The sequence below is a fragment of the Lethenteron reissneri genome, chromosome 21, assembly GCF_015708825.2.
Source record: "Lethenteron reissneri isolate LAM-NWPU_2019-01 chromosome 21, ASM1570882v1, whole genome shotgun sequence".
Classification (NCBI taxonomy): domain Eukaryota; kingdom Metazoa; phylum Chordata; class Hyperoartia; order Petromyzontiformes; family Petromyzontidae; genus Lethenteron; species Lethenteron reissneri.
Window position 1 is genome coordinate 14,899,732 of NC_083799.1, and position 18,465 is coordinate 14,918,196.

The 18,465-nt window shown below is 49.1% G+C and overlaps 1 protein-coding gene across 3 annotated transcripts in view; it reads right to left on the reverse strand.

Moving 5' to 3' along the window:
* Positions 1–2,007: 2,007 nt before the first annotated feature.
* LOC133345291 (rho GTPase-activating protein 15-like) overlaps positions 2,008–18,465 on the reverse strand; it is a 30,179-nt gene continuing 13,721 nt past the window's right edge. For all 3 annotated transcript variants that reach the window (XM_061555924.1, XM_061555926.1, XM_061555927.1), the window contains 10 exons: positions 18,006–18,078; positions 16,835–16,921; positions 15,578–15,676; positions 14,622–14,727; positions 13,975–14,088; positions 12,711–12,809; positions 11,598–11,675; positions 9,408–9,545; positions 7,638–7,743; positions 2,008–5,987 (listed from right to left, as the gene is read on the reverse strand). In XM_061555924.1, coding sequence (XP_061411908.1) covers positions 5,810–5,987; positions 7,638–7,743; positions 9,408–9,545; positions 11,598–11,675; positions 12,711–12,809; positions 13,975–14,088; positions 14,622–14,727; positions 15,578–15,676; positions 16,835–16,921; positions 18,006–18,078 — 1,078 coding nt within the window. In that variant the 3' untranslated portion in view covers positions 2,008–5,809. The remainder of the gene's footprint in view (positions 5,988–7,637; positions 7,744–9,407; positions 9,546–11,597; positions 11,676–12,710; positions 12,810–13,974; positions 14,089–14,621; positions 14,728–15,577; positions 15,677–16,834; positions 16,922–18,005; positions 18,079–18,465) is intronic.

Here is an 18,465-nt window from a genome sequence, read left to right on the forward strand (position 1 = left end):
CGGCCTTCTAGTCCCGGGAGCTCTGGCCCATTGTCTTGCGTGGGATGGCTCGACAGCTCGGTCCAATGCGAAACTGGCAGGAGACACGTGTTTTCTAATGACATACGCTGTTCGGGCCAGATTCGAGTCGGAGTGACGGGAGAAAATGCCATTTCTGTTTAACCGCCACAGACTTCAACAGATGCCCGACTCTCAAGGCATTCACCTACAGAAATCCCCAGCTAGAATAGACACATTTGTTTAATGTGGGATCCTGAATAAGGAAATGATTGTTGTGATAAGTGACCTTCGGGGAGACCACCGGTTTGTCGGGCGCCTTGCTTCATATCCAGCGTTGTGTCACACACACACACACTTGTGTTAAACATCCTTAATTGGCTATCGGTGAACACAGGAAAGCTTAATTGACACCTTTTTTTAAAACACATATATATTTAAAAAAATCCCAGACTGTGCCAATTAGGCGCAATTAGAGCATCTCACTTTTTTGATCGTCGAATCACTGGTGACAGTGGCTGAACATGGTCGCTCCCAGCTTGACGGAGCAGCAGCAGCAGCACCAATCGGCTCCCCGCTCAGCACGTCCGCGCGACACAACATATCCCCTCGCCTCCACGGAACAGGCCTTGCCCACTTCAATCACGTGTCTGCATCACAAGGCGCGATGGCTCACCGTCCACGTGGATTAATAGCCACACGTGACCGTGCTAAGAATGTCAAACTTAGCGATGAGCCTCAAGAGGCTTCTACGGGTGGATGGGTTGTTAATGGATTGCTTTTTTTCTCTCTCTCTCTCTGGCTACATTTAAACTTGTGACCCCCCCGCCGCTCTCCCATGCAGGTGACGGGTAACCGATAGGGGTTGCCACCTGTCCCATGTTTTCCCAGAATTGTCTTCTGTTTAAAGGCACCTGTCATGGTACATCTGCAAATCTTGCTGGGGCATTGCACGTCCCGATCAGTTGTCTAATAACACACCGCTCAAGACAACACATGTACGTGGAGTTCTCCCCCTATTCTGGTATAATAGGATATCCCACCATATTGTACCAGAACCACATCCACGACTGGTCAACTGAAACTACTGGACATCTGTGTAAAGAGCTTTATAGCTCATCGGATTCCTCCGGTATAAATATTCTGATGGCATCCAGCATCAATGATGATATCTGTGATAGTTTTTTCTTTCTTTGTTGAAAGAGTATTTTTTTTTTGCAGATGCGACCTCTGCCTGCGCATAAATGTTTAATGTTAAAGCACAAGAGGTTATTTGTTGTGCACGTTCATGACGGTGTTTGTGTATGCACAGCCTTAGCATCCGCCTGTAATTGATTTTCTTCTGGCTACATAAACCCAGCCCATATGCTGACCTCCCCTTTCTCATTAACGCTCATTAGCACCCCCCCCCCCCCCCCAATTAGCACGTCTACGTTGCCTCTGGTGAGAAAATTATGGTTAGAAGCAATAACATTCTTCTTCGCGAAGACGGCCGGCATCGAAGCAGCAATATTCCAGAGGGGAAAACACAAAAACAAACTTGGCAAGGCTGCCATTGCCCATCCCTGGCGAGCAGAGTTTAGCTTTGGATTTTTGTTTGTTTGTTTTTGCCCCAGAAAAGATCAAAAGATCCAGTTGATGCCTCTCATTAACGTAACCTGCAAAAACATAGAGGGCAGTCAAAGTTTGCGCATGCCATGTGTACACCAACCATGTTTTATTAACGGCACAGAGGAGACACCGGGCACGAGGTGTCTGTGTGTGCGCTGTACGTGAGCGCAGTCTGGGTTCAACTCATTTGCCTTAAACGCGCGGCTTGTGTAGGTGCGATGCCCTCCCAGCGTGACATTTCATCACCTACCCTGACATGGAATTTTAAGTTGGGAGCTTCTCTACGCTGCTGCGGAAACATGCTGTTATACTCTTTAAGTGTAATTATGCACGTGCGTATCATTTATACTGCAGTGAAGAATCCCGTTCCTCCTTTTAACTGTGTGTATATTTTGACTGTAAGGATTCATATTCTTGCTTCTTTCGGTAAAGTCACGTAGAAGGGAAATAATAAAATAATATTTCGATTTAAAGCTTTCGTGACTGCAGGGATTCATCTTCTTGTTTCTTTCGGTAAAGTCACGTAGAAGGGAAGTAATAAAATAATAAAAATAAAACATAATAAAATAATTCTCACGACGTTTCGGCCACAACGCAAGCAGCCGTCCTCAGGTGAAGAATGAAACACCACCAAGCTTGGAGCGTATATTTAAGCTGGGTTGGAGGAAGGGAGGTTGGGAAACTTCGTTTTCACACCTGATGATGATTGCTTGTGTTGCAATCGAAACGTCGTGAGCATTTTTTTTGTTTTATTTTTATTATTTTATTACTTCCCTTCTACGTGACTTTCCCGAAAGAACCAAGAATATGTGTATATATTATGGAAGAGCGTCGTGGTTAGCGCACTACACTGTGAAACCGGGTTGGATTTCTGGCCATGGCTAATATCAGAGAAGACTGGGTATCCGAATCAGACTTGCGGTCACCCCTTCACCAACCCCATACCGAGCATCGCGGTCAAGTATGGTTAAGCAACTTCCAGCAGTGGATTGGTAATCGGCTGTCAATTGTGACTTCATTATTAATAGGCGTTTTAGTTAAAATGTTTTTTTTAAGAACCGGTAGACACCACTGCACATACACACAAGTGAGAGCACGGTGCTTTAATTAATTGCAAGTAACAGTCAATTTCGAGCAAACAATTCGTGGCGACACGGCCGTAAAACATTGCGGCTCGGCATGGGCTGTGAGCAGACAGACACAGTCGCGAAAAACCCGGCGAAGAACAGCTCACACAACACGAGCCAAACGCACTGTAGCAAAGATCAAGAATGACGAATTTGTCACGGCTGCAGACACAAACTGCGCTGCTTGTGTGGGCATCATGGGTAAAAAAAAACATAAGCAGAACTCCATCCTGTTGTTTCCACATATAAATACAAAGAAAAGAAACATTTGATCCATCAGATCAACACATTAATGCAGCATTTGTCCAAGCAAACTGCAGACTGGTTTCGGCTTTCTTTGGGACTCATGAGCTTTGTGTCAAATGTCATATCAGCACCATCATTTCTAAAGATGATCTAATACTAAACATGTCACGTTTTTTTTATATATTATTTTTTTTTGCTGATATAGCGGCATTCACGTCCCGTTATTTACATTCCACATTCACACATTCACGGATGCTATCTGACACGCGCGCCGACTGCATCCGCAACCGCCCGTGCGTTAAAAAAAATTTGAAAGCGTGGAACTTTCTTAGTTACGCACGCACGCACGTCGGATTTCCCACTTGGCACCAAAGAAGACAAAACGAATCACGGTTTCGAAAGTAGCTCAGACGCGTCACGCTCACTGTACAATAACACTGGTCAACAAAAAAAAAAATTCTGGCCTGGACTTTTGCAGCTGTTTTAGACTAATTTCACAGGGTGCTGATTCCAAATCTGATCTCAGATATGCTCTATCACATCTCATTTTTAAATCCTTTATATTAAGTTCGCTTGCTTGCTTAGGACCATGCAAATCTTTCGGTCATTTTTTAACACACTTCCCGTGATCCAATCGAGCTGATATTTTCCACACAGACTCGTTGTGCGTGACAATTACTGTTCGTGAAAATTTTTTTCCAAAATTTTACAATGTTTAGGACAAAAATATTATATTTAATTACCAATTGCTTAATGGTGCAATGCAATCATCTGACCCATATGTGGCAGCCATCTGAAGCCAGAGGACGAGAGGACTCTAGCCGCCACGCATATAAAGGATTTATAGTGAAAAACTTAGTTTTTACGGGTTATACTTATTATGCTATCGGCATACCCCATTTCCATTGATTTTACCCGAAATTAACTCTGTCACTTATGATTGCAAGTTGTTGCGAGTCAGTGACTGCTTTAGTGTTAAAATATGGTGCTGTATTTTTAGGATAGTGTGTTTATAATATCATTTTATGTAGATACCCACATTTATTTAATGTTTTTCTTCTGCAGTTTTTATTGAAAATGCAATATTTGATATCTCAAACACCTGATGTGATAGACAAAAAACTGATGCCAGATTCGGAATCAGAACCCCAAAATTACCTTAAAATCGTTGGAATACCTTATGCCAGAAAAAGTGTGTTGACCAGTGTAATAAAACAATTCCCCCCATCCCCTAACCCCACCACCACCCAAGTGTCCACGCGATAAACTTCACACTAAACACGTCCCCACACACACAGCGGGCGTGGAGCACTTTGCACGTCCACCAACGGAACGCGACACCACGAGTCAAGCGTCCCGCATTCCTCTAGATTGGGGTTCCCTAAAAATAAAATCGGTCCGTCGGCTTCGCTTTTTCTAACCTCCCCCCTCCCCCCGCAGCTGCTGCTCGAACGCCTTCAAACCGCTGTGGAGGCCACGGTGGGGGGGGCAGTAGTTTTCTAGGGCATGTGGGGGGGGGGGGTCACCGATTGCTGAGTTCACAATGTCACGAGCCATCGTGGGAGTGTTGAAGTATCGGCAATAGGCAGACAGAGAGGCGTTGCTGCCACCTGCTGCGCTCACGAAGTCTCGCAGCGGGCTCGTCCTGCTGCATTCGCGGTCCCAATGAGATTGTCTTTGTAGTGCGTATTTAATGTGCCCGCTGCACTCTGATGTTGTAGGAGAAAACATTTACTTAAAAGTCTGTTTAATTAAGTAGATGTGACGTCACATTTCTCAACCCCCCCCCCCCCGTCACACATCGTCACAAATGTCTGACCCCCCCACCCCCCAGGTGCGTGACGTCATTTATGGACGACCCCTAAGCGAATCAAATGAGCAAGTCCGTGATGCAGAGTTTGCCTGGTCCTACACCCCTAATCGCTTCGGCCACGCGATACTTCTCGTACCTACATGGCCAGCGTATGTGTATATTGTCTGTCGCGTGTGCGACAACACGCACACGCTACAGACAATATACACATACGCCGGAGTTTATCAGATCGAATACGCCGGTATATTGGCGTAAAGGGGGTAAAAGCAACAAAAAGAGTGCACGTATTAATGTTAAACTACGTAGCCAGCCTTGCTCATCGATGGTGGAGGGGGAGGGGAAGGTCACCCAACATAAAAGCAGTTTAAAAGAAATTCGTTTTCAACCTCGATGATTGAAACGTGCGTAGCTCCAATGGCTCCCTAGTATCGGAAGGAAGAGCGTTCCAGACGGCCGCGCCTGAAAGCGCCGCGCGATGCGGTGGACCGCATGAGAGGGCGAGCGGAGTTCCCGTGATGGTGGTTTATGCTCCTTGACCAGATCAGCAAGGTAGTTGTGCTTCACTTGAGCAACGGAGTCTCTGTACAGGTCATCGATAGTTCGTAGAAATCTCCTAAAGCTTCTAATTCGCGGGTGGGAGCGGTTGTGCAATAGCTGGGCTCTCCAGTTGTTAAATTATCCCGACTGCTCTACCGACAATTATTACTGCTATTGGATCGATCGCTCCGCCAATCGGCGAACGCGACAACAGCTGACGTGTCTCGCTTCTGTTCCCGCGCGTGCCGCTGGACGGGGAGGCGATGGGCGAAGCTTGGTGGCATCATTGGCATCGTCGTCGCCCGTCGCTTCTCGCGTCCGTCGCCTCGGCACGCGCCTCCGCCTACCTCGTGCATCGCTTTGTCGAGTTACTCCGTCGTGGGATTCATCGTCGTCGTGGCAACTTTCAGGAACGCACCACGCACCCCCCCCCCCCCCCCCCACTCTACAAACAGGGGCATGACTCCTTTAGAAAAAATTATTCTGGGAATAAAGTGCTGAACTGCCCGAGGATGAACTCCAGCACCTGGGCTTGGTGGGGCATGTCGTTCATCGCCGACTGGGGACTGTTCAGCTCTGAGCGGAGCAACGTTGGCCCGAAGACGATCGCCAGATTCTCCACCGACATCCGATTCGCATCCCGGTGCTTCGCCACTCTGCAAAGACAAGGCAAAGGCAGAGATCTCACGTATGGCCTCGATAGAGCCTCAGAGCAGGTTGCTGTCAGCGAGCACCTATGAAGGCCGGCACGGCGCACGAGGCGCGAGGGGGGGGGTGGCAAGCAACCACGCCCAGCCGCCTTTGTCTCTCCCCTGTGGTGATGTTAGCAAGCAGCACCGAGGTGCTGGTTTATTGCCGAGTTCGAACGAGTGGTAGGCCCAGGACCGGTTCGTATATTCGCCACTATGTATTGGTCATGAGCGAGAATCAAACTCGGGTCGCCAGGTTCGTAGCGCGGCACACACTAGAGGACGAGCAACCTGCCAGTTAGCCCGAACATCAATTTGTTTAACAAGGTGAGAACTTAAGAGGGCCAGGATGAGTCCCCTTTTCAACAGCGACACTTAGTGGCCAAAATGACAAACACAGTGAAGATAAAAACGCAGAAGAACAAAGAAACAAAAAGAAATCGGAGAAATATCTCGAAAATGGAAATGAAAGGCAGAACAATCGCGTTACAGAAGCAATGGAAGAGAGTGCACAATCGTAGATCATTAGGAAATTAATTAAAAAAATTCCTGTAACAAAATTTGGCTCGGACAAATTGTAAAAAAAAATCCCATTCAAAGTAAAAATAAGTTACAGAAACAACGATAATTGCATGCTGATTATTGCGCAAGTATGCAAACAGGCGAATGAGATTTGTCAAATGCTGCTGCAAGTAAAGTTACCGTACATAGTCAACCAGCTTAGCATCGTATCATGATTTACATGGACGAGTCGTCGCATACAATTTTGACGCAATGGAATTCCAGGTGTTTGCATACCTTCAACCCCTTATCAGTGCCGACGTTATTACAGACCAATTCAGACCTTATTGGTCACCCCGTCGTGCCCTTATAAATGTCAACGTTCATCCTATAAAGCCCTATTGAAACGGCTGTATGCCGTATGGACCTGAAAACTCAATTTCCCTGTACAAGAATACGGGGTAAACCGTATGGGTTGACAGTTATGTGTTTGGGGGGTTTGCAACAGAGAACGATGAGTAACCACGTGGTTTATTTTGTCCTAGTAGCTGCAATGTATTTCCAGTCCTGCCCGGCATCTAAAAATTCGAGATCACATAAACAGACACCTCCTGCAAGGCTGGTTAGGAGTAGCTGATTAAGCCAGAACGCCACGCTTTTGAGTTGACCTAAAGAAATCTATTTACACAACAGATGCCAACATCTGCTGCGCAGTGTGGCTTGAAACCGACCCATATGTCTTGAGACTTCGGCAAGCCGCTGCCTCCCAAAGTGCGCAAGCTGTATTGACGCGCAGACGTGCGCGCATGCTCGCATTTTGAGCGTTTGCAAACGCAAACACTCCACCACGGCCCTGGCCTTGCCTTAGGAAGCGTGGGTGATCATCTAGCCACGGTGCAATGCTGTTAAGGGCGCACTGAGAATGTGTGTGAGCGAATGCCGTAACTTAACAAACAGGGGACACAAAAAACAGAGACCTATGCAGACACACAGAGACCACCATCGACTCCCGCTTGTTACGGCAAGAGATGCGCAACTGTTGTTGATCCGAGGCATCGTGCAAAGTCTGCCCTTGACTTCATAGCACCTTAACACGTGATACGTTGCGTCCCTTACCGTTTAAGGTGCCCAAAGAGGAACTTCATGGTCTCCAGATGTGGTCCAGCGAGGGAGTTGATCAGCCCTCCAATGGCATCTGTCCTTGCTTGACAGTTATTCATTCCTATGAGTTGGAGTCAAATTTTATTATCTCAGTGTAAGGAGCATGTGGTCAAATTGTGATCGGGGATTTACTGGGGTCAATTAATCTGGAGGAAGTACACAATACAACTAAAATATAAAATGAAACAGTTATTTTTATTTATTTTACCAGGTAAGGCCCACTTAGATTTACAGCTCTTTTTCAGAAGCCACCTGGCCACAAATGATAGCTCAACTAAGTGGCTTATCAGTTGGAAATGTATAGCAACCAAATACTCTAAACACGTGATGTTGATTCTAAATGTCGAGGGAGAAATCGGAGGACCGGAATAAAAATCCACGCAAACACGGGGAGGGAGTGACACGCCATCTCCAAAAATACAGCAGCAGGCGTCAGGGTTAGGACCAAACCCACGACCTCCTGCATACCAGGCAAGGTAGTTAACATCTCCTAACCACCGTGATGATGATAAGAGACACACAAACTCCAAATATACAGCAGCAGGCGTCAGGGTTGGTGATCGAACCCACGACCTCCTACATACCAGGCGAGGTAGTTAACATCTCGCCACTGTGGCACAGTTGCCCTATGGAGAGGACTCCAGCCACAGCAGGAACACGACTCATCTCCGTGAGCTCAGGCACTCCGACATGTACACGTGCAATTCCAATGGTCATTTGAAGCTGGGCCACATTCGACTTTCAAAAAGCACTTCGTCAATCCACTGCTGGAAGACGGCCTCCCCGTGCCTTGCCGTCTGCATCATCACGTGGGTTCTTTGACCGAAACTTCGCCGCGCTGGTCGGAGCGGGTTGTTGTTGTTGGTGAAGGCGGCGGGCATAGACGTTGGGGGCATAGAAGTACAGTTCAATAATTAATTTGTGCTGCACGGCCCCACGGCAGTCTATCGCTACCTGGCATGCGTGGCGGTCACCCATCCAAGCAACATCCAGGCTTCACCTGAGATCTGATGAGACCGGGCGCATTCTGAGCCATTTGGTGCTGACTTTTGAGAGCACTTCATCCCAAATATTTCACATCGAATACAACGATTCCCTCGAGGTTCATGTGCGCCAACACACTGACCATGGTGGCTGAACTGACTTGTGTCTACGGATGGGTGTTGAACTTCTTTCTCACCGTACGCAGCCAACCGTGATGAAGGGAGGTGCGGGGAACGACAACAACCTAAACACAAAAATGCAATTCTAAAGAAATGAGTTTTCAATCTTCACTGAAAGCTTTTCTGACTGCAGAAATACATATTCTATGGGTCATTCGGTAAAGCCACGTAGATAGAAAAATAATAAAAAAATATCACGACGTTTCGTTCGCAACACAAGCAATCGTTTTCAGGTGACGATTGCTTGTGTTGAAGACGATATTTTATATTATTTTTCTATCTACGTGGCTTTCCCGAAAAACCCATAAAATATGAGTTTTCAATGTTTTTAATATCGGAAGGAAGTGTGTTCCAGACGGCCGTAGAAACGCACCTGAAAGTGTGCACCACAATGACCACCGTCTTTGTTCGATGCTCCGCCAAAAGGCGCTGCTGCTGGAGTTAGCGATGATGGCTTCATGCTCCTTGACGACATCAGCAAGCTAATGTGGCTCATTTGTGGCAAACACTTTGCGTGTAACGAGCACGACCTCATGAAAGTGCGTTGCGCTTGCAGACTCACCGAGGGCCTTCACAAAATCCCCAAAGTTCTTCTGCGGGATGAGCGACTCCGGCAGCTCTCGGAAAAACAACTTGAGGGCCCCGGAGACCACGTGAATGTCCACCCAGGGGCTGTCCGTGCCGAGGTCCAGCTTATCCTCTTTTCGGGTGGCGTTGTCCGCGGGTTCATAGAGCAGGGTTCGTCAGGACAAAGCGTCGTCGTCGCGAGTGAATACCGCATGGAAAACTTTCAACAACCGGTCAACGTCCGAACGAAAGAAAAGTAAAACACACGCGCGATGGTTTAACTCGGGTCACCGGGGTTCGAAGTGCAGTGCGCTAACCACCGGCACCGCCGCTCACAAGCATCCTAAAGCTTTCTCACGGTAAACACGGTCAAGCGACGAAGCAGTCACAGCTGACGAGCAGGCGTCACCCCCATCAATGTTTACGGACAGGACGGTCATCCCACTTGCTTCTACTGCCTCCTCCTACAGGCCACATTATTTGCTCTGCACCTTCCACCGGCCCCACCTGCAAAGGCCGCTGGGCTTGCAGGCGCATGGCCGACGGTATTAACACGATGGGGTCCGATTGGAGTCTGATCGAGTCCAATTGGGTCCGATCGGGTCCGATGGAGTCTGATTGGGTCCGTCGTGTATGTTCGACGCCGAGGGCTCTCCCCCGCGTCCCAGCGCTCGTTGCGACTCCCGCTCGTAAAGCCTCGATACGTCGAGTTGCTCCCCCGCGTCTCACGGGAGACGGCTCCCGTGACCGCCACCCGCCCAGCCCAGCGAGCACCGGGCCTGCCGCTGCCGGGCGGCCCCCCCTTGCTAACTCCCATCCAGATTGAGCGCTACTGCGCGACAACGCAATCGATTTAAACGATTATTATAAACAACGATCATTGATTACACTGGTCAACACACTTTTTCTGGCATAAGGTATTCCAACGGTTTTAAGGTAATTTTGGGGTGCTGATTCCAAAGCTGGCATCAGTTTTTGTCTATCACATCAGGTGTTTGAGATATCAAATATTGCATTTTCAATAAAAACTGCAGAAGAAAAATATTAAATAAATGTGGATATCTACATAAAATGATATTATAAACACACTATCCTAAAAATACAGCACCATATTTTAACAGTAAAGCTGTCACTGACTCGCAACAACTTGCAATCATAAGTGACGGAGTTAATTTCGGGTAAAATCAATGAAAATGGGGTATGCCGAAAGCATTAAAATGAGATGTGATAGAGCAAATATGAGATCAGATTTGGAATCAGCACCCTGAAATTAGTCTAAAACAGCTGCAAAAGTCCAGGCCAGAAAAAAAATGTATTTTTTTTGTTGACCAGTGTAATCGGCGGCCTCGCTGCGTATCCCCATTACGTCATCCGCCGGGGTGTCGACTGCACCGCCGTTGTGGGGCCTGGCAGGAGGAGGAGGGCGACGGGGGCGCGACGCCACCGCACCACCTCCCGAGTGGCACGGTCGGCTACGTACGGTGGGAAGGAAGTTCAACATACAATAAACGAAGGCAAAGATGGCCCGTATAGCCTCAACAGATTGTTGGGGCAAGTCCTGTCAGCGAGCACCTATGAAGGACGGCAAAGTACACGAGGAGGTGAGTGGGTGGTGAGCACCACGCCCAACCGCCTTTGATGTCTGTACACCACACCAGGTATTCATTTGAGGCCGAGTTGACCTAGGGGAGGCCCAGGACCGGTTCATATAATCGTCACTGGTGTTGGCCATGAGCGGGAACTGAACATTGGTCTCCGGCTACGGCAAAGCCGCGCTAACCGCAACACTACCTCTCAACATACGATGACAGACAGACACCGCACGCATTGCTCGCTATGACCTCTTGATTGACCTCACTCTACATCCCTCGAGGTAAAAGCCTCCACACGGTGGATCCGCTTGCTGGATGAAGGGCTCCCCCCCAAGCCACTGCCACAGTTCTCTCGCGATCCCAGCGAAGTAATAAATCCAACCTGCGCGTGAAACGATTTACGAGCCCCTGTCGCCTCGGTGGCAGCACATGTCTGGTGCTGCCACTCTGTTGTTGTTATCATAATCATCATCATCCTGTCCTAGTGCGCTGACTATCCTCATCGGTTTGACAGGTCGGTTCTTTAAAACGGCGTCGCTACATTCTGACGGAGGGTGGAGGAAATCGCTTTTGAGAGTAAATTCGTCGCACACCTCGGTCGACTGCGTAGCGCAGCTTGTGCACCGAGGCGAGATTCCCACTCAGTCTGTAGATGCCATCGACCTGCAGGCCTGCGAGCGACACGTCAAGAGTTTTATGAAAAAAATTGTGAACACTTCAGTCATTTGAACCACCGCCCCCCCCCCCCCCGTCACAGAGAGTCCACGCGTCGCAGAAACTTTTTCTAATGCAACATTTCACTAATACACACCCCCCCCCCCTTTGTTAATTAGAGCAGGGTTATGCTCTTTGTGTTTGTCTGTGTGTACAAGCAAGCCCATTGCACATTTATGTTACCAGCGGCATGGACAAAGGTGCCTATGAAACGAAACCCAGCGCTTTCCCCAATCGGTATTTTATCCCGAACCTGGCTGCAGGGGCACTTTGCCAGGGCATTCAGCGCACAGCAGGAAAATGTTGCGTTACAATCTCACCACCTACTTGTCCATCCATTATAAAACATATTCCTGCGGAGGGAGCTGGTAGGAACGTTGGGTTGCTCGGTCCATGGCCAGGGTCAACGGCGGCGTGGTGTATTCCGCAAATATGCCCGACTGTGAGGGCGGGCACAAGCCGGCGTGAGTAGGTTAATCGGTGAGTTTTATAAGGGCATCACGGGGTGACCAGCCCCTCCCCACCCAGCCCCACCCTCCCCACCCAGCAAGCCCCTCCCCAACCTCCCCTCCCCACCCAGCCCCTCCCTCCCCACCCAGCCCCTCCCTGCACGACGGACGGACACAATAATCCCCTGTGGACTGGTGTAGCCAGGAAGTTCCTATAATAGTATTAACTTACTCTCGAAGAGAGAGAATGATTCAAAGAACCTGAAGGAATGATGACGGTGATGATGATGATTCATCATCACCATTCGCCCGGGTCAATTAAATTGTTTATCATTGTAGCAAATCGGCAGTGTTTGTCTTACGCAGAGACTGCCCGCTTATCTTTTGACTGCCAATTCACATGAGCACTATACATCGCTTGTTCGAGCGCACATTCTTCACTTTCTAACACCAAGCGTGGGTGTTGTTTGTCCCTCAGCATCGTGCCGTGCAGATTTGTTTTCTCTTGGAGCACCAAGCCCCTTGGCAAGCCTCCGTAACCACCTCTCTTATCCACTTCTTGCACGCAGAGCCTGACGAACGCAGGGACGGTGGAGTCTTCGCGCGCGCACAGCGACTGCAGGGGGCAGCCAAACACTTGGTCTGTGGAGACACGGGAAGGGTAGGGGGGGGGAGGCGCGTTTCAGCTACGCGTCACACCGAGAGCTCTTCAGAGCCCCTTGTCAATGCACCGTTGGGTGAAGGCCTGCCTACCCCACGCCGTGTTGGTCGCCGGCGTGGTGGCCGTAGCGGTCAGCGCTGCGCTACGGAACCCGGCGGCCCGATCTCGATTCCCGCTCACGACCAACAATAGTGGCGAATTTCTGAACCGGTCCTGGGCCTCCCCTAGGTCGACTCAGCCTCAAACGAGTACCTGGTGCAGTGTGTAAACATCGCCACCCGGCTGACAAAGGCGGTCGGGCGTGGTGCTGGCCACCCACCCCCCTCGTGTGCCGTTCTTGCCTTCATAGGTGCTCGCTAACAGCACTTGCCCCTACAGTCTGATAATGCTATACGGGGGATCTTTGTCTTTGACCGTGTGTCACCACGCTGATCAGTTTTTTTCTTCTTCTTCCTCCTCCTCCTCATCATCATTATATGGCCGATGTAGGTGTAGAGCAACAACTATAATTTTGCATTCAGGTGGTTGAGCCAGATATTTGCGTCAGGAGTAGCGGAGTGGACCGTTCGCGATGATGCCTCCTTCGTATTTGTGAATAGGGAATCGAGACGTCAGATGTTCCATGGTTCTGTTACTGAGTGACCACGGTCACACACGGGAGAGTTTTACATGTGTACGGCGACTTTTGGTCGGTGCCCGGGAGTGGGCATGGGTGGTGGTGCAGGACCGGCTCAGATTCACTCGCCGCTGACATTAGCCGTGGCAGGCAATCGAAGTCGGCTCGCCCGGGTTCACGGCACATTATAGAAAGAACGAAAACGCCGACAACATACGCATCGTGTGCACGCCATCGTGTTTGCTCATTGCGTTCACTCGTAACGTTCACATCCGATGCACAGCGCATCTCAAAATGCAGCACGGTCAGGGGTAGAACAGCAATGGTGAGCTTGACTCGCAGTTTCAAAGTCTCAGGTTCAAACCTCGGTCAAGGTCTTCATTCGGTCATCATTCAGGAGAGTGAGTTGGACTTCGGCCGACGCCGCTGCCGAGGTCACTCGCTCCCATCCATTCCACGGGATTAGGCTCGCACTTTGCCTGCCTTAACCCTGCACGCATTTCGTGAAATAACGCGACTTAAAATCGTACCTTTTATGATGCCTCTGTCTCTCAAAGATTGCCTGGGAGGCCTCTTCGAAATGAGCTTCCGAAGCTTCTCCCGTATGTTCGTCCGGTCCATCGGCGGTTCGGCTCTGCTTCTGGCTGCGGTGAAACAGCACGGCGCACAAGACACAGAAAGACGTTTCTCCTGGCGACACGGAGTTCCATTCCCACCCACGGTCAACGTCAGTCACGGATATCTGAAACCGGTCCTGGGTCTCTGCTAAGTCGACTCAGCCTTCAAATGAGTGCCTGGCGCAGTGTTTACAAAACCCAGCACTGGGCAGACACGTGTGCCGTGCTGGCCTTCACAGGTGCTACTCGCTAACAGCACTTGGCTCAAACAGTCTGCTCGGTTATACCGGGGGAATCGACACTAAAGGTTGCTTCAAAAATATGTTAACGCTTATATGAGACTATCGTTTTTAATAATACACTATACAAGTGATAACACATGTATGTTCATAGCTTCAGTCTACTCCACTTGTTCGCCATCATTATCAACACGTTGCCTGGAATCTTCTCCAGGTGGTCTCCAGCGTCTGGAGGCACATTGATTGTGTTGTTGTTGCAAATTCTCAGAAGCGTTGGTGTAAATGATGTGAGTTATCGTGTATGAAGCCACAGCTCCAAACCTGGTGATGTTCTTTCTTCGCACGGGCAGCCTGCAGGCTTTGGAGGGCCCTGTCCATCGATGATGACATCCTCGTAGATGCATTCACCTGTGGGACTCTGACAGGCCTGAAAGACAACATCAGGCCGTAACAGTGTAAATTTACTCTCGGCTCTCCGCCTTTGCCCAATTACAATCGCGCATCAATGCTTATTCATAAACGCACGGTGTTCGGAACGGTGTATTCAGATGCCAACTGGTGCACGTTTAATAATTATATTATTTGATGTGTGCATTGATGAGAATGAGCAGGGCAGTGGTTAGCACACTACCACTCCGAACTCGATGTTGGGTCATCCATAATAGAGGTTTTTTTTGGAGTTAGATCGCGTAAATATATAAATGTGTCGTTAAAACCCGCCACCACCCGACACAGACAACTAGTAAGGGTTGTCACGTAAACAGAACATGATGAAGCTAGTTGTAATTACTGGCGAAACGTCGTACTCAGATTGTAAATGTTGTGGCTTGGCTCTCCAACACACCGGTGCTGCTGTACTAGTGACGAATTGTCAACGTTCTGTTTACGTGACAACCCTTACTAGTTGGCTGTGTCGGGTGGTAGTGGGTTTTGACGACACATTTATATATTTACGCGATCTAACTCCCAAAAAAACCTCCATTATCGGTGTTGGGTTCAAGTTCTATTCCAAGCCATGGCTGACATCAGCGGTGGTCCTGCGTTCCTCCTCCCTTCACCAACCTGCGCTGACCGGCGTGGCGAAATACCTTCAAACAACCCTCACCGAGACAAACGTGGCACGGGGAAGTCCTCACCTGTCCAGCAGTGGATTGACAAGTGGCTGTAAATGTGTGTCCGTCAATTAACGGCGAGGTCACCGTTGTTCCCACGGGGCTGCCCCGTGTCTCCTCGTACCTTGGCGACAAACTACGGACGCTGCACCGCGTGGAACGCACCTGTGCCTGAGTCACCTCGTGGATGCGCTCGTACCACTGGGCGATGTTCACGTCAATGTCCGACTGCAGCAGGTAGCAGTCGCTCTCCGCCGTGGTGAGCTGCACGGGAATGCATCGGCGGGGGGACGGGCGGGGGGGGGGGTCAAGGGGGTGACGCTGACCCCTCGTGTCACGGTTTGACAAAATAAGAAGAGGTTTTACCCTTGCTGGCGTCAAGCTGCTAAAACGTCACGGTTATCGTAAAAACCGAGCGGTAGGGCGGCGGTGAAAGCCCTGCACTGTGGACCTGGCGACCTGAGTTTGAGACCTGCCCACTTGTCAACTCTCTGTAAAGAGTTGCCCTTTACAGAGGGGGATGTGTCCTTCATTGAGGGAAGCATATTGGTGTTGTATTGTTAAATCGCAAGAGTATACATTTAACGTACATTTAACTCAAATGATTTAAAACCAATTTCGTCGAAATTGACAACTCATTTCTTGAGAAATGTCGTTGTTGTGGTTAGCTTGGCCACGCAGGGTGTGAAAGAGCTTATACGTACATGTAACATCAATGACGAGTGAAGCGTGGACCGGCTCTAGCCTGCCTCCCCTGTGATCAACATTCACGAACTAGCGTGGTGAAGTACGATCTGGTCTGATGAGGTGTGGATAGGTCTTCAGCAGTGGATTGACAAAGTGTTGTACATGCACCTATCGGAACTTGTAGCCACCTACTCGTCCAGCCAACTGCATACCGTCCAACACGACCCCTACTGGGACAGTGCTTCTGTCCCCTTGACAGATACTTTCATATTAAAGCTCAACATCTTGACATAAACAGTCCCAATCACGGTGGTTCACCACACGTGTTCAATCTCCTAGTTCACACATTTTTTTGACCACCTATTCACCACCATCCAATGCATCATCCATTCTTGACAACAGTGTTTAACACTCATTCTTGATTTGAAGCTTTCGTGACTGCAGGAACCCATACTCTCTGGTTCTTTCGGTAAAGTCACGTAGGTAGAAGAAAAATTATAAAATAAAACACGACCTCTCGGCCACAACACCTGAAGACTCATTGTCAGAGGGGGGAGGAGGGCACTTTCACCGTTAAGCCATCATCAGTGCGAGGGCCGCCACACCATTTGACACCATTGGGGGGGGGGGGGGTTTGACAGCAGCACGACGATCAGAATGGGGGGTGGGGGGGGTGTTTTACTCGTTGTGTTGTCGCGGGGAGGGAGGGAGGGGAGCGTGTCCACAGGGCGCTACCTGGATGACGTTTCTCTTCCTGTATTCCTTGTCTGTCGCTCTTTGCAGCTGAGCTCCCAGGAGGCTGATCTCCCCTTGGGCAGTTTTCTGAAGCATGGAAGAAATAAAGAGGTTATCTTTGGTTTTGAGCGACCAAAAACGATGACAACTTCCAATTCAAGTGGCACAGTAAATTTTTATTTGGTTATTGCAATTGCTCATTAAACATGTACTGAACATTTATTATGGACAACATAGTAAACCACTGCAGTCTGCGTTCCTTCAAAGCAGGAGCAGTAGCAAAGCTATAGGATTTCTCTCCTAAAGCCATCTCGTCGTGGCTAGCATTGGCATTTAGCTCCTGAGCATATCGTCAGGCATAATAATAACATACAATTTTTACTCTCAGGATACACACATCAAATGGCATGCACAGGAATTATGTATATATAATATTTATATTATTATTATATGCCCGTGCTCTTAGATTGATATAGCGAATTGTTAAACGATCAACTGGCTAGTGCATGATTCAGCCATCTATACTTTGCATGCACATCTGCAATACAAGGCAATAACCAAACACTTTACATCGACATTTCTGGACAGCGGATATCTTGCAAGTTAATGTCATAATCTGTGCTTCTGTTTTTCATTACGACGGTGCTCAGCGGGTGGTCCGGCTTGCTTCGCCAGCGGTGCAAAGGGTCAGATTCACTTTTGTCTGACGTCAAGAATGCAGAGTCACGCTTTACTTTGCCAGGTGAGAATTTGAACTGTGCACGGGAGCTCTTTTACTAAACTAGAGACTCGTTTTATTTCACCGGTAAGTGCCCACTGAGCTATACAGCTCTTTTTCAGATTCGACCTGGCTATCGCAAATTATAGCTCAACGAAGTGGCTTATCACGTGGCAATGTATAGCAGCCAAATACTCTAAACGCGTGGTGATGTTGATTCTAAACGTGGAGGAAAAAAACCGGAGGGCCCGGAGAAAAATCCACGTGACCGTGGAGAGAGAGAGAGACACGCAAAACTCCAAATGTACAAGCGCCAGTATTGGGATCGAACCCACGAACCTCCAAAATACCAGGCGAGGTAGTTAACATCTTGCAAGGGGACACACACCCGAGTCAAGATGGTCCGCAGAGATAACGTCGAGGGGGGTAACAGAACAGGACGTGAACGCTGACCTTCGCACTCGAGGACTTCCTGAAAGTCAAGCCCGACTCGTGCAGCGTCACGTACACATTTGACCATTTTATCCTGCAAGGTCATGGAAGCGGGTAGGGGGGGGGAGGGTGCGACAAGAAACGTTTAACAAGCTCCATACGCGACCGCAGATAAACGAGTCCGCGCAGATGAACACGGCCAGCTCCTGTGCACACGAACGACCGCCACAGTAAGCCGCAGAGTTATTTTCGTCGGCGCAAATGCGCATCGAGGCCTTGGTGTTCATCGCCTGCTCACAGCATTGAGCTCGTGGTGAAAATTGACACACATTTGTACGGCACGAGGGCGAGTCTTTACATAGAACCACCGCTGTTGACTTCCCCACAAAGTGGTATTCAATGTATCTACCCCAGGAGGAATGATGGGCTGCGTCAACCAACCAACTCCCCCCCTACCAGGAATTGAACTCGCAACCTTCTG